This window comes from Acomys russatus, chromosome 5, assembly GCF_903995435.1.
Source record: "Acomys russatus chromosome 5, mAcoRus1.1, whole genome shotgun sequence".
NCBI classification, from domain to species: Eukaryota; Metazoa; Chordata; class Mammalia; order Rodentia; family Muridae; genus Acomys; species Acomys russatus.
Genome location: NC_067141.1, coordinates 17,995,341 through 18,020,099, shown reverse-complemented (window position 1 = coordinate 18,020,099; position 24,759 = coordinate 17,995,341). Strand labels below are relative to the sequence as shown.

At 46.0% G+C, this 24,759-nt stretch overlaps 1 protein-coding gene across 4 annotated transcripts in view; it reads left to right on the top strand.

The window, feature by feature from the left end:
- The first annotated feature begins 2,120 nt into the window (after window positions 1-2,120).
- Window positions 2,121-24,759, top strand: part of C5H10orf143 (chromosome 5 C10orf143 homolog) — a 34,581-nt gene continuing 11,942 nt past the window's right edge. For 2 of the 4 annotated variants that reach the window (XM_051145515.1, XM_051145511.1), the window contains exon 1: window positions 2,123-2,499. In XM_051145515.1, the coding sequence (XP_051001472.1) occupies window positions 2,431-2,499 (69 nt within the window). In that variant the 5' untranslated portion in view covers window positions 2,123-2,430. Of the gene's footprint in view, window positions 2,500-24,759 lie in introns of all 4 variants that reach the window. The other 2 variants (XM_051145512.1, XM_051145514.1) reach the window with 2 other exon arrangements.

The window sequence follows — 24,759 nt, the reverse complement described above, 5'->3', positions numbered from 1 at the left end:
GCAGGGAGCCAAGTTGCACTATTTTATTTACAGCTCTACAGGAAAGGGATCTTGATCAATCTGGTAATTTCTCATTGCTGCTACTCTCCTCTTTTTTTATAGAAAGGTTTGTTTGTTTGTTTTTAGGTTTTTCAAGACAGGGTTTCTAGGTGTCCTGAGCCCTCATTGTCCTAGACTCACTTTGTAGACCAGGCAGAAAGGTGTTTTTTTTTTTTTTTTAATTCTAAATTTTTTATTGTTGTTTTTCCAAGACAAGGTTTCTCTGTGGAGCCTTGGCTGTCCTGAACTCAATTTATAGACCACACTGACCTCAAATTCATAGAGATCCACCTGCCTTTGCCTCCCAGAGTGCTGGGATTGTAGGCATGTGCCACCGTGCCTGGCAAACTATAAATTTTTTGAGGGGGTGTGCATGTGAGTGGCAGCCCAAGATGTTGGATCCCCAGGAACTGGAGTTATAGGCAATTGTGAGTCAGGTGCCATAGGTTCTGGGAACTGAACATGCTCTCTGTAAGAGCAACAGATGCTCTTAACCACTAAGCCATGTCTCCAGCCCATGCTTTTTTTTTTTTTTTTTTTTTTTTTTTTTGAAACAGTGCCTTTCTATGTAACCTGGGTTGGCTGGAACTCCCTATGCTGGCCTGGAACTCAGAGATCCACCTGTCTCTATATAACAAATGCTGGGATTAAAGGTGAACACTAACAAAGCCAGCTCTGTGTTTTTGTTCTTTTTTTTTTTTTTTTTTTCTTTTTGAGATAGTTTCTAGTAGCCCAGGCTAGCCTCCATCTCACTATGATGATGACCTTTGAACTCTTGATCCTCCTCCCTCCATTTTCCTTCATTATAAAACAACCCTTCTAACTGTTGTGCTCCTCTAGACAATGTTGATTAATACACTAAGCAAGCACTCCTACACTGACATGCACTGTCCAGCCTTTTTAAAAATTCAAAAGGTTCTGAGTTCCAAAAATACACCTGGTGGGAAGGGCATGTGACACAGGATTGTGGACAACCAGCGGCAGTGGCAGGGCAGGAATACTGAGGAGTGACATTCCATCTAGTGAGCACTTGTCTTAAGATAGAGTACTTTGACCAGGCCCCATGTACTTTATTATTATTGTTGTTGTTGTTGTTGTTGTTATTATTATTATTATTCATAGTTTTTCAGGTAGTGTTTCTCTATTGCAGCCCTAGATGTCCAGGAATTCAGACTGGCCTCAAATTCAGAGATCTGGGATTAAAGGCATATGCCACCATGTCGAGCCTGAGAAGTTCTTTAAAACAGGTAAATATTTCCCAGTCTTCTATCAGTGGCCAGTGTTCTCTCTTAAGGAACTGAGGTAGGAGAGCCACGTGGAGATCCTGCCGCAGCCACCTAGGACAGCTTTATGCATCTCACCGCAGTGGTTTCCTGTGGTAAGCTCAGAGTGTCCCCAATAAAGAAGTGTAGAGTGTAGCCAGAAGTTACAAGACCGTGCTGTTAAAAGCCACTTTCCACAAGCATTGCCACCAGTGGCTTAGGTGATGTGAAGGCTGCCACCGCTTCAGGAAGCTAACACTGTATTAGAACTGGAAAAAGGCATCCCACAGCCTCTGCTCCAGGCAGCCTTCTCTACTCCTCACTGGTTCAAAACAGTTCACATGCCCACTGCTAGCCAATCACGGACAAAGGACTGGATCTATTTTAATAAGTCAATAAAGCATGGGGTCTGGGAGCTTTGGTACACAACGGGTCAGAGCTTTGCGGTGGGGCTGAGAGGGAGGGAGAGGCTGGACAGCTGCTGCAGGAACCCTAGCCTAGTCCCCAAGGCGTCAGTATGCAGCTTTCAGCCAAGCTGGGGCTGGGAGCCGCCCACAACCCCCGACACCTGTGGCTATCCCTGCTCCAGGTGATGCTCCCGTGCCTGCTCACGACCATCCAACAGGGGGAAAAAGAGAAGGGCAGAGTACTGCTTACTAGGCCGGGTTGAGAATACGTCCAAACATTCAGGTTAGCAAAACTAGCAGCAGTCAGACTGCAACTCCCCGGGAGACTACGCCCTGAGCAGCCTCGGGCGTGCCGATTGGTTGCGGCTACATCTATCCGGACTCAGCGACCAATCACAAGGGAGAAGAGGCGGGCGCGCCTTCCGTGGACCAAGGGTTGCAGAAGCGTGGCAAATCCTAAACAAGCGACCTTTGGGACTGACTTTGTGAACCGGGAAGTGACAAGCCAGTCACGGCTTGCGAGACGTCGACCGGCGGCGGGTGGAAGAATCCCCGCACCTCAGGCCGTAGAAGACTCGGGTTTCGGCTACTCCTGCCTGTAGCCCTCTGTCGGGAGCCGTCTGTCCTTCTGGCTACGCCCTACACCTCCCCATTGGCTCCTCCAGGCACGTGGTCGGGCGGTCCCGCCTCTGGGTGGCTTGAGAGGCGGCACGCGAAGCCGCATGGACAGCTTGGCGCCGGGCCGATGGAGACGACGGAGGATGGAGGAGCTGCCAGCGGCAGGGGACCCGGTAAGCTCCGGGCAGGGCGCCGGCAGAGGGAGGCGGCGCCCTATCTGGCGCGCAGGCGGCTGAGGCAGGCCCTTCCGTATGGCGGGCCGGCTAGGCGGCGGAAGCCTGTAGCCAAGGCGGAGCCAGAGGCGGGGCCTGGCAGAGGACAGTCCCGCCCCTCCAGCTGCGCTTGCGCATAAGTAGGTAGCCCTATGCTCCCTAGACTAAGCCGGAATATCGTGAGTGTTAGGGGATTTATGGATCACAACCTGTGCCACCATTCCGATCTGGCCACCCATCCCCAGTAAGCAAGTTGAAAGAGCCAAGTTAAAAGTGGAAAGCAGAAAAAGGTTTAATGCAGCTACGTTCGAAGAGCGACAGAAGGATCCAGGGAACCACTCCAAGTCTGAAGTGAGACAAAAGTTAAAAGAGAGAGCCAAGAATATCTAACCAGTCCGTGTCAAAAGTGTGGTCCGACCAACATGGGCCTATCACTGTCCGGGCTTCACTGTCCTCTTGTGAGGTGGTCTGACAGGTTAAAACTGTCTCTTTCCCTGAGACAGTTACCCCTTCTTCTGGAATGTTTTTCTTCTCTGAGCATGAGAATCCAGAGGGGGGGGGGGGAATCCCATTCCTTTAGGGTCGATTGTTGGACTAGTCTGAGAGTCGAATAAGGGACAGGTCTCTTTAGAATGCCTTCATTTTGGCCAACCCTGTAAATGGAGCACAGCCTGGTGTAGTGGCGCACATCTTTAATCCTCCCAGCACTTTGGGAGGTAGAGGTAAGTGGATGAATCTCCGTGAGTGGGAGCCCAGCCTGGTGTACAAAATGAGTCCAGGACAGCCAAGGTTACACAGAGAAACCCTGTCTCGAAAAACCAAACCAAACCAACAACAAAAGGAGGAGAAGTATGAGAGTATAGTGCTCAGTCTGTGGCAGGCAGCTAGCCTCCTGCCCCAAACCTTAGGAGAAAGAAAGGGCAGCGAAGGGTAAGGCTTTGGATAGACTAAGCTGTCTGTGGTAGTTTGCATAGGTACGGCCCCCATAGATTCACGTGTTTGAATGCTAGGCCATAGGGAGTGGCACTATTAGGGGGTGTGGCTTTGTTGGAGAAAGTATGCCACTGTGGAGGTGAGCTTCGAGGTCACGTGTATGCCCAAGCTATGCCCGGTGTTGCACACAGTCTCCTTCTGCTACCTGCACATCAAGGTGTAGAGCTCTCAGCTCCAGCACCATGTCTGCCTGCACACTGCCGTATTTCCTGCCATGATGATAATAGGCTAAACCCCTGAGCTGTAAGCCGGGCCCCAGTTAAATGTTTCCCTCTGTAAGAGTTGCCGCGATCATGGTCTCTTCATAGCAATAGAAACCCTAACTAAGACACCGTCTGTGCCATGTGCTGCCCGGGAGCTGAACATGCAAGGCATCTGATGTTGCAACAACTTCTACAGCGTTCTCACTGGATACCGGCACGAGTGAGTTATAAAAATATTACCAGTAAATAAATAAATAAATAAATAAATAAATAAATGACCAAACCAAACCATAAACCCTCAGTGTTTTAAGTAAGTTTACGGTTCTGTGTTGAACCTCATTTCTGGGGCAGGTTTGGAGTACGCAGTCTCTTAGTAGAACTCTGCTTGCCTCTGCTTCTCCTTGCACATTGACCAGCTTTCACCTTCATTTACTATCTCATAGTAGTTTTTTTTTTTTGACACAGAGTCTTCTAGAGTTGAGGCTGGCCTGATTATGTTATATAGTCCAGAATGACCTGTCCTGATCCTGTCGCCTCCTCTCAGAGCTGGGACTACAGGCATGCATCCTTAAACCTGGCTCCAACATTTGATTTTTTCCTTGCTGCCTCAGGGCTATAGACATGATGCATGCTGACTGCCTTTCCTGTTACCACAGCAATGTTACTTTTACCTTAGGTTTGGTTTTGAGATAGGACTTCTCTGTGTATCCCACAGTGGCCTGAAACTTCCCTTTGTGGTGCAGGCTCTCAATGTTCCTGTCTGAGTCTCTCCAGTGCTGCCATTATAGACATGGCCACCATTCCCACCTGCAGGCCACTTTGAGAGATTGTTGTTGGTGTTTTGTTTTGTTTTGTTTTGTTTTTTAACAGCAAGAGTGACTAGGGTAGGGGTGGTGAAGCAAGTACTTAGTAAGCACAGGGCCCTGGGCTCAATCTCCAGCACCACACAAAGGAGGTGGAGCTGGGGACCAAGCACAGTCATTAACATTCTTGTGGGGCAAGTGTGAGGATGAGTTCAATCCCCAGAGGTCAAATGAAAATGCCACATTTGTGATCAGAGTGCTGGGGAGGCAGAGACCGGCAGATCCCTGAGGCTAGCTGGCCAGCATAGTTTACTTGGTAGGCTCCTGGCTAAAGAGAGACTCTGTCTCAAAAACAAAAACAAAAACAAAAAAACCAAGAAATGGTACCCAAGGTAGTCCCCTTGGCTTCTTCTTAGCCTTTGAACTAATAATTCAAAGAAACTTTAGTCAGGTAGCTTCTTGTGTGCAGGCTTTCTGTCCACTCTGTCGCTCACCCGATGCCCACACACAAGCACATGTTTGGTTCCCGTAGAGCTGAGAATAGTTTCCAGCTTCTGTTCATAGTGTAGTAGCTCTGTGCACTGAGTAGCTCTGTGTTTTGTGTATAGCTGTGGTGCTGCCTAGTTTTATGTCAACTTAACACAAGCTAAAGCCATCTGAAAGGAAGGAACCTCACTGAGAAAATACCTCTACAAGACCAGGCTGGAGACATGCCTGTGGGGGCATTTTCTTTCTTTCTTTCTTTCTTTCTTTCTTTCTTTCTTTCTTTCTTTCTTTCTTTTTCTTTTTTCAAGACAGGGTTTCTCTGTGTAGCCTTGGCTATCCTGGACTCTCTTTGTAGACCAGGCTGGCCTCGAACTCAAGAGTGATCCGCCTGCTTCTGCCTCCCAGAGTGCTGGGATTACAGGCATGCACCACTGCGCCCAGTTTGGGGGGCATCTTCTTAATTAGTGACTGATGGGGGAGGCCCAGCTCACTGTGGGTGGTGCCATCCCTGGGCTGGTAGTTCTAGGTTCTATAAGAAATCAGGCTGAGCAAGCCACGAGGAGCAAGCCAGTAAACAGCACCCCTTTACTGCCTCTGCGTCAGCTCCTGCCTTTAGGTTCCTGCCCCATTTGAGTTCCTGTCCTGACTTCCTTTGATGATGAACAGTGATGTGGAAGTGTAAGCCAAATAACCTCTTTCCTCCCCAGGTTGCTTTTGTCATGGTGTTCTGTCACAGCCATAGTAACCCTGACTAAGACAGTAGCCACCAGTAGAGCTTAGGAAACACTTTTGCCAGAACCAGCATTTGGCAAGTGGTTCTTGGGCACAGCCAGTGAGATACCAACTTCCTGTAGTGCTCACTATCCTGGCCCTGAGAACAGAAGTTCCTAGCACTAATAGCTCCTGTTGAAACAAGTGTGACAAGTGCATATCCACAGTGTCTCTCTGTTCCCTTGGGCATCTGCTGTATTCCAAGCACTGCTGTGGGCATTGGTGATGTGGTGACACCCTTGGTTAGGTGCACCCTAGGCTAGGTTAGGTTAAGTTTCCTCTACAGAAGCCCTGTGACTACCACAGCACAGTATTGTCATTATTTTCTATTGCCTCGAAGAGACACCATAGCCAAAGCAACTTATAAAAGAAAGCATTTGATTGGGGACTTGCTTATGGCTTCACTTGATAAGTTCATGGCCATAATGGCATTGAGCATGGCAGCAGGCAGGCAAACAGGCAGGCATGACACTGTAGCAGTAGCTGAGAGCTTACATAGTGAGATAACAACCTCCAAGCAGAGAGAGAGAGAGAGAGATACTGGAAAATGGCATGGGCTTTTGAGACCTTGAAGCCTCACTCCAGTGACACACCTCCTCCAAGAAGGCCACACCTCCTAATCTTTCCTAAACAGTTCCACGAGCTGCAGAACAAATATCCAAATATATGAGTTTATGGAGGCCATTTTTACTCAAACCCACCGCACTCAGTCACAGGGATTAACTGGTCTGGCTGCTTACCCATGGCCAAGTTTGTTGAGGCAGGGAGACTTTAGGAGAGAGGAGCTGGCCTTGTGGGGAGGGAGGGAGGAGTCACAGAGGTCTTCTCTTTTGTCAGGGATGTGCAGGGCTTCCATAGGGAGGAAATGGAGCAGCAGGGCAGGAAGGCATCAGGTGTGTCTTCTTTTTCTTTGGACTGCAGTTTGCTATGGAATGGTGTTACAAAGGCCATGTCATATGTATGCGCCTCTGAATGAATTAAGAGGTAACATCAGACCATTTGGGGCTGAGCACAGAGGAAAGCAGTGACAACACCTTTGTAGAATTCTGTTGAAGACATCTCCCTTGAAGAACTGCCCCGTGACAGCACTACACGGGTTTATGAGTCACATTGCTTGCCCACAGCATATGAGTCTGCATGCCACCCAGTCTTTCATCCCAAATTCCTCTCAAGGCAGCTCAGTTCAGAGTGAGACAGTGGAGCAGAGCAACCCCTGTGATGCCTGGTGATCCAATACTTGGTTTTCTAGCCTTTGCATTCTAGGGTGAAATGACTGTTTCCTCTTGTAAGTTTTCCATTTGTTCTTTAGAAATAGACTCTCTAAGAATGTGTTGATTTCATGGTCTGTTGCTCCTCATCTTTGGTTACATTTATTTTTAAATATCATGATTGGGGTATTGTCAGCATATAACCCACCACTCAATAAAGAGGGCACAGTTGGGTTTTGTGGCATTGTGAGTGTTATGTACAAGTATGTATGCACTTGTTTTCATTCCTTCTGGTTGGAGGCCTAGATTGAGGTTTCTAGGTGCTATGGTAAATACTTGCTTAGTCATCTAAAGAACTTCCTGATTCTCACACCAAATGGTTGCACCACTGTCCATCCCTCCAGCTGGGAGGAGACTGGCATTACACTAGGCAGAGCCTGAGTGTAGGAGACCTCAAAGCCCACCAACGCAGTGACATACTTCCTCCAGTAGACCACACCTCCTAACAGTGCCATTCCAAAGAGCCAAACATTGAAACCCATGAATCTATGAGGGCCAAACCTATTCAAACCACCACAAGCTCCTGTTAGTATTTGTTGATTTTTTTTTTTTTTTTTTTTTTTTTTTTGGTGTGTGTAGGTCAATGCTAGGAAATCAAACACAAAGCCTTGTACATGTTAGACAAGAGCTCTACTACTGAGTTGCATCCCAAGATTACGTTGGGAATTTTTAGGAGACAGATCTGCTAGTAATAATTATTTTCAACTCTTCTTTGTCAAAGTGTTTCACTGTGGTGTGTGTGTGTGTGTGTGTGTTGGCTATGATACTGGGGATCATACACAGGGTCTCATATGTGATAGGCAAGAGTTCTACTGATAACCTACATCCCCAGGTTTCTTTTTGAGACAGGGTCTCACTACTTTACCCAAACTGATCTTTAATTTGTTCCATAGCCAAAGCAGGCTTTGAACTTACGATGTTCCTGCATTAGTCTTTTAAGTAGCTAGAGTTGTAGGCTAGTACCACCAGGCATAGCGAGGTGTCTCAAATTTGATGGCACCTATAACCCCAGAGGTCAATCAATCTCAATAATTCTAAGCATGATATCATGGAGAAAACTGTGGCAGAGACAGCTAATGAGGGGGGGGAAAAAAAAAAAAGCTCAAACTTAGTGATAGAAATATGTAAAAGTAGCCAGAGACAAAAGACACACCGTGTAGTGAGACACAAACATGGGGGGGGGTTGTGACTAACCCTGGAAATGGCCCTGCAGAACATATGTGACAGACAAAATTCTATCTATTTAGAATTCTATACCCAGTGAAAGTTATCTTTTGTGTTCAGTTTCTGGTAGCTTCTATTTCTGTTTTTAATCTCACTAACCTTTTCTTTAAAAGTATCTAATTTGCCACTGATTGCATCTTGTGCATTTTTCATCTCAGGAACTGTAACCTTTGATTTGGATCATGTGCACACAGATATCCCATGTCTAACATTTTGAGCATATGCAGTTATAGGAACCCTTTGAATGTGCTCTATGGAGAGGAAGGAGCCGGCGGAGGACAAGATGAACGCTTTAAAGGCACACCTCAGGACTTGCTGTCAGGCCATGCCTCCTATTAGCTCATGAGGCCGTGATTCCACTAGTGAGGTTAGTACCCGTACTGCCTATCTGCTGGAGCACAGTCCAAGAACGGAGCGGTGTGAGGAGACTTCTGAGTGCACGTGAGGAAACTCTAAGAAAACAAGACAAGAGTCTTGTGACTTCAGTTTCTTCAAAATGCAGAATTGTTCTTAGAAGGAGTTTTCTTGTTCCTCCGGGCGTAGTATGTTTTTGCCAAGTATGGCTTGTTTTGGGGATTGTATGCAGCTTAAACTCATAAGAACTTTACTCGTGTGATTTTTCTTAACCCTCAGAGTATAAATTGTCTGATGCTCTGAATAAAGTTGGCTATTGCATGAGACTTTAGTCTACCTCATTTATGGGCTCCGTTTTCCCACTCCCGTCACTGCTATAGTGGTAAACATCCATCAGCCCCAGGACCCCACCTCAGAATACTGCTGCATTGGGATCAAGCCTTCAGTTCATGAGACTCTGGGGGACACTTAATATCCAAACCATTATAAATCATTATACCTAGTAATTTTTTATTAGTCATTCATTATCAATTAGAGATGTGGTGGTTTGGGTAAGAATGGCCCCATAGGCTCAAATACCTGAATACTTAGTTACCAGAGAGTGGCACTACTTGAAAGGATTAGAAGGATTAGGAGGTGTGGCCTTGTTGGAGGAAGTAGCTTTTGAGACTTCAAAAGCCCATACCAAGTCCAGTGTCTCTTTCTTTCTCAGCCTATGATTCAGAATGTAGCTCTCAGCTACTGGACTAACCCTCTGAAACTGTAACTAAGCCCTCACTTAATGTTTTTTTAGAATAAGAGTTGCCTTGGTCATGGTGTCTCTTCACAGTAATGTAACAGTGACTAGGAAAGGAAGCATGGATGACATCTGCATCTGAAAAAAAAGCTCACCCCAGCATGGTGGTGTCTCTCTCTCTCTCTCTCTCTCTCTCTCTCTCTCTCTCTCTCTCTCTCTCTCTCTCTCTCTCTCTCTTCCTGAGACAGGGTTTCTCTGTGTAGCCTTGGCTGTCCTGAACTCACTTTGTAGACCAGGCTGGCCTCAAACTCACAGTGATCCACCTGCCTATGCCTCCTAAATTCTGGGATTAAAGGCGTGCGCCACCACTGCCCAGGGGTGGTGTCTCTTGAAAGCTGCATTCCTGAAGCTCACTGAAGACCAAGCAGGCAGTCTGCAGAGTTTCCTGTCCCCAGCAATTGTTGGCTGCTTAAATAAATTCAGGGAAGGGGCTTTGTGTGTCTTGTAACTTTCTGACCTTCCCAAGTTTTATAAAATTGATCTTCCTGTTTTCTTAGCTTTCTGAAGAGAGTTTCCCTTCAGGAGATATATTTCAATTCATTGGAAATGGTTACATAACACAGAAGTACCCAGTAAAGTTTAGTTTGAAGGGCTTTTTAAAAGTTTTTAAAAAGCTGGACTGGGGAGAGATGGTGCAATGGTTAGGAGCACCGGGTGCTCTTCCAGAAGATTTCTAGCACCCACACGTCAGTTCATAACTGCCTGAAACTCCAGTTCCAGGGTATCTAACGCCCAAGCAAGCAAGTGGTACATAAACACATATGCAGGCAAAACACCCATATACATGAAATCATAAAAATAAATAAATTAAAAATGTTAGGAGTCTAGGTCCTAAGGCTCTCTTCTTCAGAACCCTTGAGCCATGGGGTGTAGGTGGATAAAGAAGCCAGTGTGTAGGCTGAAGTGCGAAGACAAATGATAATGTGTAGGTCCAAGTCCGCTGTGTGTATCCGTGGAGGCCAAGGCAGCCCATAGAGGGCTGCTGGGGCCAGGGACCCTGTGTGACTTGTTGCACGATAGCTGCTGTCAACAGCTTGTCATCAGTACATCTGGAACTTCTGTCACCATCTGGTCACCACGGCCACCTGCCTGGTTCATAACCAGAGAAGTCCCTGTCCACCCTTGCCCTGAGTCTGTATTATTCTGACTTGCTCTGTTCTCAGGTGTGCTAGATCCAACAGAGATAAAAAAAATAAATAAATAAATAAATAAAAATCATCTCTTCTGTTAAAAGCACAAGATGTCAAAGACTGCCAATTTTAAGTATTTTTCTACCTAGCTTTGATTGGTAATATTTTAAAAGATTGTCTTAGCCAGAAGTTCAGGAGCAACTACTTCTTGACCAGCCAAAAGCAGTAGGGACCTGACTTGCTCCCCAGTCTGGCCATGTCAGCCTTAGTGACCCTTTATCCTTGCTGTGGTCTCCCCTCTGTGAGTTGTGCTGACAAGGGCAGCATTGTGGTGTGCAATGTCCTGGCAGACTAGCCTTTCCTTTCATGGACACCCCCAGGCAGGCCAGGCCAGAGATAGCCGACTCAAGGGTGTTGAGAGGACAGGTGATTTTGAATTTCAACCTGGAGTATTTTTTAATGCAGGCTCACAGACTTTGATGTAAGCGAACCAGAAGGCTTCAGTCAGCCGCAATTTACCAATTCTTACTGTTATGAACCGGCGTAAAGGGGGGGGGGGAGTACATGGGTGAGATAGTGGGACTGTTTTTTTTTATCCATCCATTCAATTTGTGGGTAACTTCAAGACCTACCTTTGCTAACACTTGGGAAATTATCCAATAAAGCCAGTAGTCCTTGTCAGCAAAACCACTTAAATGTATTGATGGCTTTAACACCATCCCAGAAACCCTAAGGGGTCTAACTTAAAAGTGCAAAGATGGAGAGCTGAATCTGCCCGTTTCACTCCGGCGGATGCAGATTTGATAGCTCATCTGCTGAGTGCCATCCCCAGCGGAAGCCTAATGAGTGCTCGCTGATGAGGCAGAGCCCACCCCCCCAACAGAACCCTTTGCTTTGCCCTTTGGTGGTTATTAAGATTTTCTCTCTCAGTCATTATAGCCCACTCCTCAAGAAGCAAGCTACTGAGCCATCGCCCTCCCCCTGCCCCCCACTTCTCTTAGAATCTGCTGAGCTGAGTACCCTGCCTTACTTGGTTTAGTTTTGTTTGGCCGTGCTCCTCCTTGGTAAAAAGAAATGGACCAGTAGTTCATCTTTGGTGGTGAGCCTGTCCTAAATTAAGTGTTCACTTACAGCTACACAGAGCATCAGTCCTTCCCAGCTGGGATCAGATTTTACTATAGATGCCCAGAAAAGCAGAGGGGAGGTAAGGGCCCACAGGAAAACAACTTTCCCCTACTAGGGGACCTCCTGCATGGGCGCTGTGTTCAGTAGCATCCTTGGCTATCAGGTGCTTGGCACCAAGAGAGGAACACATGGTAGGTGTTCTGGAGGATCATCTATTTAGGAAAAATTAGAATTTCATTGTGTCATAATGAAATGCAGTATTTTGTACAATAAATACACACTAATTAAAAAAAAAAAAAAAAAAAAAGCAGCCGCGATTCCAACAATTGAGAGACTGAGGCAGAAGGATCACTATGAGTTCAAGGCCAGCCTGTGCTATGTAGTGAGTGTAGGTCAGTCTGGGCTGCAGAGTAAATACTATCTCTTAAAAACCAAACAAACGCAAACAAAAATTGTCATTGGTAGGTATGTGCTTTCCTTATCTAGAGTACAGCTTGCCTTGTAGGGTTCTCAAGACCATGGTGTTGGATGAACATGGAATCGGGTTTTTTGCTTGTTTGTTTGTTTGTTTGTTTGTTTGTTTGTTTGTTTTAAGGCTGCGGTCCCAATAAGCGGCCTCTTCCACTCCCAGAAGCCGTCTTGTGTCCTCAGGTAGGGTTAGGGACTCATGAGTCCCTTCCTACTCCATGCTGAAGGGTGACTGGCTAGATCGTCTGTAGCAGCCATAGCTGCTGTGAATCCATGAGTACAGCGGTCGTGCCGTGTTCAGAAGACACTGTTTTGCTCTGGTCTTCCTGGACCTTTGCCTCTTACAGTCTTACTGCCCTTTTTTCACAGTGACCCATAAGCCTTGATGGGAGGGCGTGTCCCATCTGTGGCTGACCCTTGACCAGCTGAGTTAACCAGGATCCAGTGCACAAAGACATTGCTCTACTGAGCTCTGAGAGCTGCACTGATCTAGGAATGTAAGATAAGAATTTAGAGTTATTTGATATTGTGTCCTCAGAGTTTTTGGGTTTTTTTTCCCCCCTAACAGCCTATTTAACGGTCTTTTTGCCCATTAAAAAAAAAAAGCTTAGCCAGGTGTGGTGGTGCATGCCTTTAATCCCAGCACTTGGGAGGCAGAGGCAGGCGGATTGCTGTGAGTTTGAGGCCAGCCTGGTCTACAAAGCAAGTCTAGGACAGCCAAGACTAACACAGAGAGACCCTGTCTCAGAAAAAAAAAAAAAAAAGCTTAGTTTTTATTTTATATTCATGAATGTTTTAGCTACATGTATGTCTGTGTATCCTGGTATCTGCTGAGGTCAGGAGAGAGCATTAGATCCCCTGAAATTGGACTTAGAGGTATTTGTGAACCTTCATATAGGTGCTGGGACTCAAACCTGGTGTCTTAGTCAGTGTTCTGTTACTGTGGAGAGACACCACATCCACAGCAACTCTAAATGAAGGAAAACATTGAATTGGGCATGGCTTACAGTGTCAGAGATTTGGTCCACTATCATATTTTCAGGAAGCTTGGTGGCACACCTGTGGATCAACAGGCAGGGCAGGGAGAGAGAGCCACTGAGCCTTTGAAACCTCAAAGCCCACCTCCAGTGAGCAGTGACGCAGTTTCGACAGGGAGGCAGCACCTACCCCAACAAGGTCACCCCTCCTAATAGTGGCACTCCCTGATGAGTCAGCATGCGAATATATGAGCCAGTGGGGGCCATTCTTATTCAAGCCACCAGTCCCCACATACTCTACAAGGTCAACAAGTGCGCTTAACTTCTGATATAAAGTCTCTCAAAGTAGCCCAGGCAGGCCTTGAACTCAGGATCTTCCTCCTCAGCCTTCTGGTTGCTGGGATTACCAGTACATGCCACATACCTGCACTTACTATTTATTCCTTTTCCCTCCCTTAGAACCCTTTTCTTCTAATGAATTTCCATGAATTTTCTTGACTCCATTATTGAACACCACTTGGCTGTAATGGTTTTAATGTAATGTAATAAAAATGATAGTTTATTTCCCAACTGTCAATATCCTTCCATCAACTGCATGTTTGTTCTTATACCAATAGTGTGCTCTCTTGACAGTGATAATTGTATGTTATGGCTCTATCAGGCTTTGCCATACCTCCATACAGTGTCTTGTTTTTAGGGCTCCATCAGTTCTACCTTTCAGTTCTGTCTCCAGCTAGTTTAAAAGCGCAGGGACAGCCTAGGCCTGTCAGGTCAGAACCACAGGCTTCAGGCAAGTCAGCCAAAGCCTCTGTGCGTAATTTTTCTCATTCTAAGACACAAGTGAACTCCTTACCCGCCGTTGTGATGTGAGGGTGAAATGGGTGTCGTTTTCTCTAGATACAGGAGCTATTTATGAGGTTCTGCTTGCTGTCAGTAGATATGCATAATTGCTTTCTTTAATATCTTTAGAGTTGGGACTGGAGATGTGCTCAGTGGGACAGTGTTTGTTCTGTCGCTAACACTATGGGAAAATGACCTTTAATGTTGTCATCCAAAATGTGACTTAGGCTCCTTGAGTGCTGGGTAAACTTACAGAAGCCTACACCCAATCACCAGCAAGTCCACTGAGTGTATTTGTCCTCCCTACTCCTACCCCCAAGTTCAGCTTTTTATTGAACATGTGACAAAAGAGATCTGAGCTGTGCCTGACTGCTCAGACCCTTCATTTGTTTCTGTTCTCCTTTCAGCTGGGGCAGCAGTGGCAGGGCTGCGGCATCTCCCTCCAGTGCCGCACAGCTGTTGGGCCAGGCCTCTAGGCCCTGACTGCAGGCCACGCTCTCAGTGTCTGCAGCGGCCCAGGTCTTTGCCAACAGGCCAGGCCCATAAGGTTCAAATTTATAACAGCACTTTGATGAGGACTCCAGTGTTGTCCTTGGTGTCCTGTATGGCCCTTTATCTTCCATGCAGAGAAAGGTAGAATAGTTCAGGCAAGCTCAGAGATGGTGTGCTATGGGCTGCCAGGCATGGTGTGGAAGGAGGGCCTCACCGCAGTATAATTCTCACTCCCTGCAAGCATAGAGCCCTTGGCCTGGGCCCTTCCTTTCTGCTCTTCTATGTTTCAAATCACTGTCTCTCTATGATGCTCAGGCTGTCCTTAACCTTGTGCTGATCCTCCAGCCTCTGCCTCATCTCTTTTTGAAAAAAAAAATTATATTTATTATTATTATTTTTAACCATGTGGGTATGTGCATGCACATGCAGGTTCCTGGAGAAGCCAGAGGCTTTGGACCTCTTAGAGCTGCAGTCGTGAGTGGCTGGCATGGGTCCTCTGAAGAGCAGCTAGGGCTCTTTCTTAACTGCTGCGCCATCTCTCCAGTCCCGTTCCCACACCTTTTTACTAGAAGTGAAAGAAGGAATTTCCCCCCTTACTCTTATCCGTTTGCCCCTCAAGGCCTGTCCTAGCACTAGCCGGCCTGTTAGTTCGACCTTGGTCTGCTGATGTTGTAACTTACCATCTCTGCCAAGCTGGACTTGGTTGGGAAGACCTGGAAGATCTTGCCTACTCAGTTGAGTCATTTGAGTAACGCTCATGGTTGAATGTGGCTGCGGCAGCATCAAGATGTCACAGTCTATCTGGCAAGGGCCTCTTCCGTCCTTGTGAGGTAGAAGCCAAGAGTGAGATGAGAGTAGGAGTCCTAACTTCCGGCCCCTTTCTGCTTGACATTCAGGCAGATTTCAATGTGCTGTAGGAAGCAAACCTCTCAAGGGTGCAAGGTCATTTTCCAAATGAAAGTGTCATCAGAAAGGAGTCTTTGCTTGATGGAAACCATGCTTTCGCTCTAAATGGCAATCTGTGGGGCCTTATTAATCTTGATTCCCCAGCAGTCCCTGCTCTCTGTGCAGACTGATGGCCGTCCGGCTGCAGCACAGGGAAACTTCTTTATTATGGCAGATGGAATGGGGTGAAGCTGGAGGAACCTTCAGCAATGCTTCCTGTAGCAGGATGTGGCCGGTGCTGTGTGTATCGGCTTCAGGACAAGACTCTTTGTAAAGCTTCTCAAGATACCTTCAAACTGAAGGATTAGGTCATTATTACTATTATTTGTTATTACCATTATTATTTTGATGACATGTCACTGGATAGCCTGGGCTGGCCTCAGACTTGCGATCTTCCTGTTTTTCCTTCCAAAGTGTTGGGATCACATGTGTGCACCACATACCATATTTTTTTCCCACATACCATATTTTTATATAAAATATGTTTTCTTGTGGGTTTGGCATCAGTGCATTACTGATCCCTAATGACTCTGCCTGGGTTTCTAATTTTTTTTTATATTAACTGTAATTAATTTTGTTGCTTTTGTTTATTTCTTTCTTTCTTTGTAGCCTTGGTTGTCCTGGACTCGAACTCACAGAGGTCTGCCTGAGAGAGTGCTGAGATTAAAGGCATATGCCTTTATTATTATTATTTTGAGACAGGCCCCCACTACGTAGCTCAGGCTGGCCTTGAACCCACAGAAGCACACCTGGCTCTACCTCTGAGGTGCCACCATGCCTGGCTTGTTTTTCTGATTTATACTATGTGTAGATCCTTCATGCTGAGTCACGTTAGCACATGCAATGTCGGTGCTTTACCCAGGGTGCTCGATGCTCAGGAGTGTGCCATCTGCTTGCTCTGCTGACCAGGGAGGTGGGCAGTGCTTCCCTGCTGGAGAACTCAAAGGTCAGTTCTTATTTTTTATTCACTCTACTCTCTAGATCAGTGGTTCTCAACCTTCCTGTGACCTTTAATTCATTTCTTCATGCTGTGGTGACCCCCCCCCAACCATAACATTACTTTCGTCGCTAGTTCATAACTGTAATTTTGCTACAGTTATGAATAGTAACGTAAATATCTCATATGCAGGATGATCTTAAGTGCCCCCCTCCTCCCTGTGAAAGGGTTGTTTGAACAACAAAGGGGTCACAATCCACAGGTTGAGAACCGCTGTTCTAGAGTTTCAAGTAGGAAGGTGGACTTTGGAAGGTGCCTCTGAATCCAGAGCCATACCCATACCGGAGCTGCTGTGTGGTCCTCTGGATCCTCCATCCCTTGTGCATCTCCAGGAGCTCAGGGTCATCCATATCCTGTTTGGTTTCTGAAAGGACTCTTCATCTCATCAGTACAGAAGCTAAACCTTTGAATCTCATTTCTGGCAAATTGCTAAGTCTTAACCCCTCCTCCCTGTGGACTCTCCATTCATTAAGGTCATTTGGGCCCATCACTTCCAATAACGGAAGCATCCACATCAACAAAGAGGTGACGCCCTTCCTCCTCAGGGAGAGCAGCCGGACATTCTGAAGCCTGTCCCAACTTTGTCCCGTCGTCGAGGCAGCAAGAACATGACTCTTACTTTAATCCACGCCTTGTCTGAAGAGGCGTCGGCTCAGCTTAGCCCCTGCATCAGCTGTGCTCAGATAAAGCTGCTGTTCATTTGATCTGCTTCAATTACTGTTAAGTAATGGAGTCTTTGTGTCTAGTTGGGATTTTAATTTTGTTTATATAGTGAAGTGTCTTCTTAGTTTGGTGGTAAATCTCCATCTGCCTTCATGAAGAGCGAGGGCTCCTCTCTGGAAGGGAGCAGAGTGAAGGAAGGCACTCTGCACGTCAGCCGTGCCAGCAGCAGCGCTTCAGCAGCAGTCGGTTTCCTAAGGTCAAGGGGCACCACTTCATAACTCAACTATTGGCCACATGAGCGTGTGGATCAATGTCACTTGTGATCCAGCTGTCCATAAACAGCAGAAATGAAAGTCATTTACTCCACCCTGATGATCCGAGGGTCACCACATACATAATGTCCCCATGCCCTAGAGGCTACCCGCCTACTCTGTTATCAGGGCAGGCCTTTCTTTCCTTTGCTCCTGCGTCAAGGATCAAGGAGCTTTGGACTGCCACCTAAAGGATGTTGGCTCATCACCACGGGGGGGGGGGGAGGGTCTGTAGGGGGGTCACAGGTCTGTTGGCCTTCCTATAACATGCTTCACTGCACACACACTGTTGTGGCTAGTTCTCGAAGTGTCTTGAATTTCACTGGTGAAATATAAATTCTCTTGGTGTTTATGCTTCTGGTTCCCTTTCTAGTGAATCCAGTTATTGAGAGAAGAACAAGGGAGATGCTGTTGTTGCTGGCTGAGTATGTTACTGATGGGGGAAATGAAAACGTAGGCAGATAGCATGGGGGATAGTAATAGTCCCATATTAGCCCAGGTTATTGAGAATTGACAGCAGCCCAATTTTAACACACAGTGTATTAATTAATTTTCTGTTGTTGTGATAAAATACCATGACCAAGGAAACTTAAGGAAAAGGAGAGCTTTTTTTTTTTTTTTTTTTAAGCTTATAGTTTCAGAGGAATGAGTCCATCATGGTGGGGAAGCATAGCAGCAAGTGGCAGGCATGGTGGCAGGAGCTGGGAGTTGAGGGCAGGAAGTGACTGAGTCTTTAAACTCTCAAAGCCCGTCCGCAGTGACATACCTCCTCCAGCAAGGCCAGACTTCCTAAACCTGTACAGACAGCGCCACCAGCCACGGCCCCAGTAGTTAAATTTCTGACCTATGGGGAACTTCTCTGTCATCCAACAGCCACAAACATGTTACACCTTTCTCCCTTTAAAATCCGAGCAGATTCCAAGTAGCCAGAGGTTTGGGTCCTGATCTTGTCCTCTTAAAGCTTTCATCTAACATAATGCAGAAGACTTGCAAATCCTCAAGGAAATAGACATGGTGATTATAATTCATGCGGAGTTAAGAGTTGAAGGTATTTTAATATGTTATGATACAACATGGAAGCGGGAGATGTTTCATTTGGCAAAGAGCTTGTTTTATACACACAAGGACCGAAGTACAGTTCCCAGAACTCTCATGAAAAAAACTGGGTATAGTGGTATGTGCTTGTAGTCCCAGTGTTGGGAAGCCCCAGGGCTCACTCAGTCTAGGTTAGTGGATAAACTCCAAGTCAATTGGGAGACGCTGTCTTGAAAAAATAAAGTGGAGAGTGTTCCCAAGAAATAATACCCAGAGTTGGCCACTGGCCTTCACACACGTGTTGCATTACATCTTTACAGATACCCCCAGATGTATGTGTGCAAAAATGAAAAAATAGAACACTAAATGGAAATGAGATTTAATGAGTATGTGTTGGAAAGCCTATAGTCAAATTAAGCGAGGAAGATAATGACGATGAGACTTAGTAAGACCCAGGAGTAGCAGAGTTGTTTCATGTGGAGACATAGAGAGGGCACCGTGGGCCTGGACCTACTGTGCGATGTAGTTGCTGGGAGTTTCTTCTGGAAGGACACAAAGGCCAAACCACAGCATATGGACTCTGCGCCTTCTCCCTCGGTGCTTGCATGGCAGTGAAAGTATTTTGTGCGGTTTGTCTTAAATGGAACACAGACCATGTAGAAACATTCTAGAGAAGTGTGTCCTGAGTGGAAAGAATCAAAGGAATAGTCTAGAAGCAGAAGAGTAAGAGAGTACAGAATGACCTTGAAACATTGAGAGGAGGGGCTGTGTCCATTTTAGGCTGGCCAGAAATTAGATTTGACACCTTGTAATTATGAGAAGACAGTTTGGGTTAAGTCAGAGTCTCTAGACTCCGTGCATGTATGCCACTGGGAATGCAAGGGATGGTTTTCATTGGCAAGCTCTTTTGCTGCTGGGCCTGGTGGCACACATGCACTCCCAACACTCTAGGAGAATGACGCAGGGCCATCATTGTTTGAGCCAGGCTCACTGGGCTACATATTGACATCCCCTACCTCCCAGTATGGGCAGGTGCACAGGTGTTCACTGCTTTCTGAATTGTGACCCAATGCTATCATTTACTTTATAACTTAAATTGCTCCAGCCATGAGGAGTCCTTCAGCTTGGCACCTGCACCCTGTTGACACGCCCACATCCCTTCACAAGGGCTTCCTAAGTATTTTGGTTCACAAAATGTTTCAAGATCAGGCTGGTGGGATGGCTCAGTGGCTCAAGACTCTGGCCACCAAGCTGGATTCCTGAAACCTGCCTGGAGGAAGGACAGAAGCTGACTTCTGCAGTTGCCCTCTGACCTCTACACAGCTCATTGTTAGGCTGTAAACAATCTACAGGTGCATCCACATGCACACCCATCTGTGTGCCTCATTCTCTCCGCTGTCATCCTGTATACATGTATGCGGACTCATCTGTGAGCCTCATTACCCTTCCTGTCATACTGTGTACATTTGTGCCAAGTCGTCTGTGCATGTCATACTCTCCGCTAACATACTGTATACATGCATGCATACTCATCTTTATGTCTTGTTACCTCTGCTGTCATACCCAGGAGGAGCGGGCAGCAATAGCTCCAGTGTCCCCTTTCTCTCTGGGTAGCTACTATTTTACTGTGATAATGCTAGCTTTGGTTATTACAGTGTATTTCCTTACCTGTTCACCACCAGTGAAGTAATTTTAGGATTACCTCCCCTCCCCTGCGCGTATGTGTGCGCCTCCAGTAATGCCATTATGAGTCAGTTGGTTTTAGGACAGGGTCCAGTTAGCCCTTCAAGCCCTTCAGTTGGAAACCTGTGCATATGCTGTGCAGGCATTTCCTTTTTAAACTGTAACTTTGCTTCTTATGCACAAATGGGTACATCATATGTTGCCTTTTCTCTTTTCATAAAGCTTAGGGTCCAGCTGGGACCTCCCACACAGCAAGCTTTCCACATAAATGTTACCTCAGTCTAACGTATTTTGCTTGTGCTCTCTTTTCTCTACAGGAGAGATAGCTCTACATATTCTTTAATCCTTTGCGTTTAGCAGAATAGTCTAGAAATCACTATAGACTCCGCCATAGAAATCTTCCTCCTTTGTTGTTGTGGTTTGGGGTTTTGTTGTTTGTTTGTTTGTTTGTTTGTAGGTAGGATCTAGCCCAGGCTAGTCCCTAATCAATGATCCCTGTTGCTGCAGCCTCTCACTGATGTGATTACAGTTTGGGTCACAGGCCCAGCACCTCCTCCTGTCTGCCTCCGCATAGGACCCCAGGCCGGCACACACCACAGGTTATCCAGTGGCTCACCTGTGCAGGGCTATGCAGACTGTTGCAGGTGTCCTGCAGGGTAAGCGGAACAACAGGGAGTAGCTGCATGCAGGTGTGTCCCCTCCAGTGTTGGAGATGCCCCTGGGTAGATACCTAGAGGTGAATACTGGGGTGGGTTCTGCTGACTTCACCTTGTGAGTCTCTTCCCTCTCAGCACTGTGGGAGATGCTTGTTCTCTGCAGGGCTGTGTCACATTTGAAAAGTTTTTTCAAGCTGATGGAGATGCTATCTTGATATTAGCTTCATTTATATTCCTGTAGACGCAAGTATATCAGTAGCTGTTCCTGTTGTGTTCACATGAAACAGAGAGATGAGTCCTGGTGCTCCGCCCACTTTTTCCTTTTTTTCTTTTCCTTTAGTCCAGGACTGCAGCCTTGGAATGGTGCCACCCACCTTCAGCTAATCCTCTCTGGGGACACCGGCACAGATTCCTCCAAAGACATGCCTCAGGCCTTTCATCAGCTAATCAACTTGGCAGAGAAATCATTGAAATGAGTATTTATTTGAGCACTCTGTCGCTGATAGCTTTTCAGCAGCTTGCTCTGTCTTTTGTTTGTGGGAGTGGTGCCACTAACTTTTTTTCTTTGGGTTTTTGGATTTTTAAGACAGGCCAGGCTGGCCTTGACTCCTGATGCTCCTGTCTCTACTTCCCAATAGCTGTGGCTCCCAATGTGCCCCCCCCCCACACACACAGCTTGTTCCTCAGCCTTTATGAGTTTCACAGGTGAGGGCTGTTAGTCTTCTGTAGCATATGCTCCAGATATTTTCTTCTTGTTTTTTCAGGTACCTTCAACTTAGTGAAATAGTTGTTTTACTTTTCCCCTTAAGATGTATTAATTTTTATTCTATGTACATGGGTGTTTTGCCTACATGTATGTCTGTACCATGTGTGTGCAGTGCTTGTGGAGGTCAAGGAGGCTTTGGATCCACTGGAACTGAAGTTACAGAATTGAATCCAGCCAGTGCTCTTAACTGCTGAGCCACCTCTCCAGCCCTTGTTTTAATTTTTTGAGACAAGGTCTTGCTCTGTAGCCTAGGCTGTACTCTTCAATTTTGTTTTCTTTTGTTTTTTGTTTTGTTTTTCAAGACAGGGTCTCTCTGTGTAGCCTTGACTGTCCTGGACTCACTTTGTAGACCAGGCTGGCCTCGAACTCACAGCGATCAGCCTGCCTCTACCTCCTGAGGGCTGAGATTAAAGGCGTGCGCCACCACCGCCCAGCCTCCCTAGGCTGTACTCTTAAGTTGACCTTCTTTTGATCCCTCTGCCTCAGCGTCCTACTGCTGGCATTGCAGGGCTTTGTGACCTAACCGAAGGCTTGTTTTCATTTGTCCTAAAGATATTCTTACTTATATGTAGTCAGTCATGTCGGTATTGCTTTTGTTGCCTTCTGGTTTTGAATCACAGTGAGAAAACCTTTCCCTATACTGTGGTTAGGGAGCAAGTCACTTGGGCTTTACATTTTGATCTCTGATCCATTTGATTTTTAAAATTTATTTATATAATGTATATGGATGTTTTGTCTGCATGTATGAATGTGCATGCACTGTGTACATATCTGGTACAGTGGTCAGAAGAGGGTGTAGGAATCCCTGGAGCTGCAGATGCCTGTGAGTTTCCTTGGGGGGGGCTGGGAATTGAACTTGGGTCCTCTGGAAGAATAGCCAGTGCTCTTATCCAATGATCTGTCTCTCTATTCCCATTGGTTTATTTTTAAATATGATATCAAAGCCAAGTGTGGTAGTTGCACAACTTTTTTTAAAAGACTTATTTATTTTATTTATTGCATATGAGGGCTTTATCTGCAGAAGAGAGTATCAGATTACATTATAGATGGTTGTGAGCCACCATGTGGTTGCTGGGAATTGAACTCAGGACCTCTGGAAGAGCGGCGGCGCTCTTAACCACTGAGCCATCTCTCTAGCCCCCTAGTTACACAACTTTAATCCCAGAATGGAGGTGGATCTATGTGAGTTGGAAGCCAGCCTGGTCTACATAGCAAGTTCCAGGACAGCCAGAGGTGCATAGTAAGACCCTCTCTCCAAAAAACAAAAAACACAAATGTATCAGATAAAGGTTTAGTTAGGTTTTGTTGTTGTTGTTTTGTTTGTTTGTTGTTTGTTTTCTTTTTCCAAATGGCTACTCAGTTATCCAGATAACTTATACTGTATTTAAAAATCAATTAGATATGATGACATGTATCTATTGAGAAGGCCAAGCCTAATCTATTTTGAATCAGGCCATCATGTTGAGCCTTAGCTTTTGGTTTCCCAGAAAGGCTCGTTAGACTTCTTGAAAAAGCCATGGAAAAAGGGCAACCAATCAGCAACTGCCCTGACATCTGGCCTGGAGTTAAACTATATATGAGGTGACAGGTCCTTCCCCAGGGTTGGAACCAACCAGGAACATACAAGTACCCCTTACCATGAACGCAACCAATCCTAACAAAGGTCAGATGATCAGGGCTAGAAATCCCCTAACTGGCTTTAAAAGGAGCCCTTGGGCACCTCTCAGGGTTGACATTTTTTATGGTTGACCCCTGCATGCTGGCTGTTTCTGCAGAATAAACACACTTTGGTTTTGGATACTGTTTGAGTCTGGGGTCTTCCTTCAGTGACTCTCAGACCCTTACTTACACTATAACCCTCAGTGGTTTAGGCACTTGTTATTGCAGAGGACCCAGAATCAATTCCCTTCACCCACACGGCAGCTCACAACCATCAAAACTCTAGTTCCAGGGGATCCAAAGACTGCCCTCTGAACTCTGTAGGCAGTAGGGACACAAATAGTGCACATATATACATGCAGGAAAAACACTCATACTCAGAAAACAAAATAAATGAAGCTTTAAAAGCCCATTCAGAACTCAGTGGTTTGGGTGACAACTTTCTATTTAATTTGGAAATTTTTCTGGACTTTGAATCCTGTCGCTTTCGTCTACTTGCCTATTTTTTGCACAAGTCCCCGCTGGTAATCATTATACAGTCATGGTGTGTTTCAATTTTAATGCTCAGAGTGTTTTTCCCAGGGTGCTTCTGGCTGGTTTTTTGTTTTTGTTTTCCTGTGCCCTTTAGTACCTATTCGTGTGACTCATGAACTATTTATAGCTTGTTGGTATTTTTTACAGGGATTAAGTAGAATTTTCAAATTAACTTAGGGAGAATTCTCATCTTTGTAGTCTCAGGTCATCCTGTCTAAGAACAGGAGACTTTCAAATTTAGTTCCTATGTACTTTGTGCCTTGAAGAGCGTTTTAAGCCGCCACGGAGCACTTGCCTGTATTCTCAGCACTACTGAGGCAGATGCAGGGGTATCTGTTCAAGGTCATTGTTGGCTACTTAGCAAGTTCTAAGCCACACAAGACTTTATTTAAAAACAAACAAGCAAACAAACAAACAACCTTCTCCCCCACTCAGAAAAAAGAATGTTAAATTCTCTAAACCAGGTATGAGTGTGCATGCCTATAGTCCCACCCTGTGCTGCCTCAGCTGCCTGAGTCTCTAGCTTCAGGGGATTTGCTGGCACCTGCAGGCATGTGGTGTGCATAAACTCACACAGCCGTACACATAGACACATAAATAAATTAAAAGGAAAAGAAAAACCCAAGGCATGTATTTCCTTGCTTCCTGTTTTAGTTTGTTTTAAAATTTTTTTTTCTTCTCTCATATATTATATCCCAACTGTAGTTTCTCCTCCCAGTCTCTTCCCCTCCCCATCTGCTTCTTTTTCTCTTCAGAAAAGAGCAGGCCTCCTATGGATACCAACCAAACATGCCATATCAGACTAGGTACCTCCCCTCATATTAATGCTGGAGGAGGCAACCCAATAGGAGGAAAAAGTCCCAAAGACAATCAAAAGAGTCAAGAGTCAGCCCCTGCTTCCCTTGTGAAGAGTCACATAAGGAGACCAAGCTACACAACTGTCACTTATATACAGAGGGCTTAGGTCAGAACCCTGCATATTCCCTGATTGTCGCTCAGTCTCCCTGAGTCCCTATGAGGCCATGATAGTTGATTCTGTGGG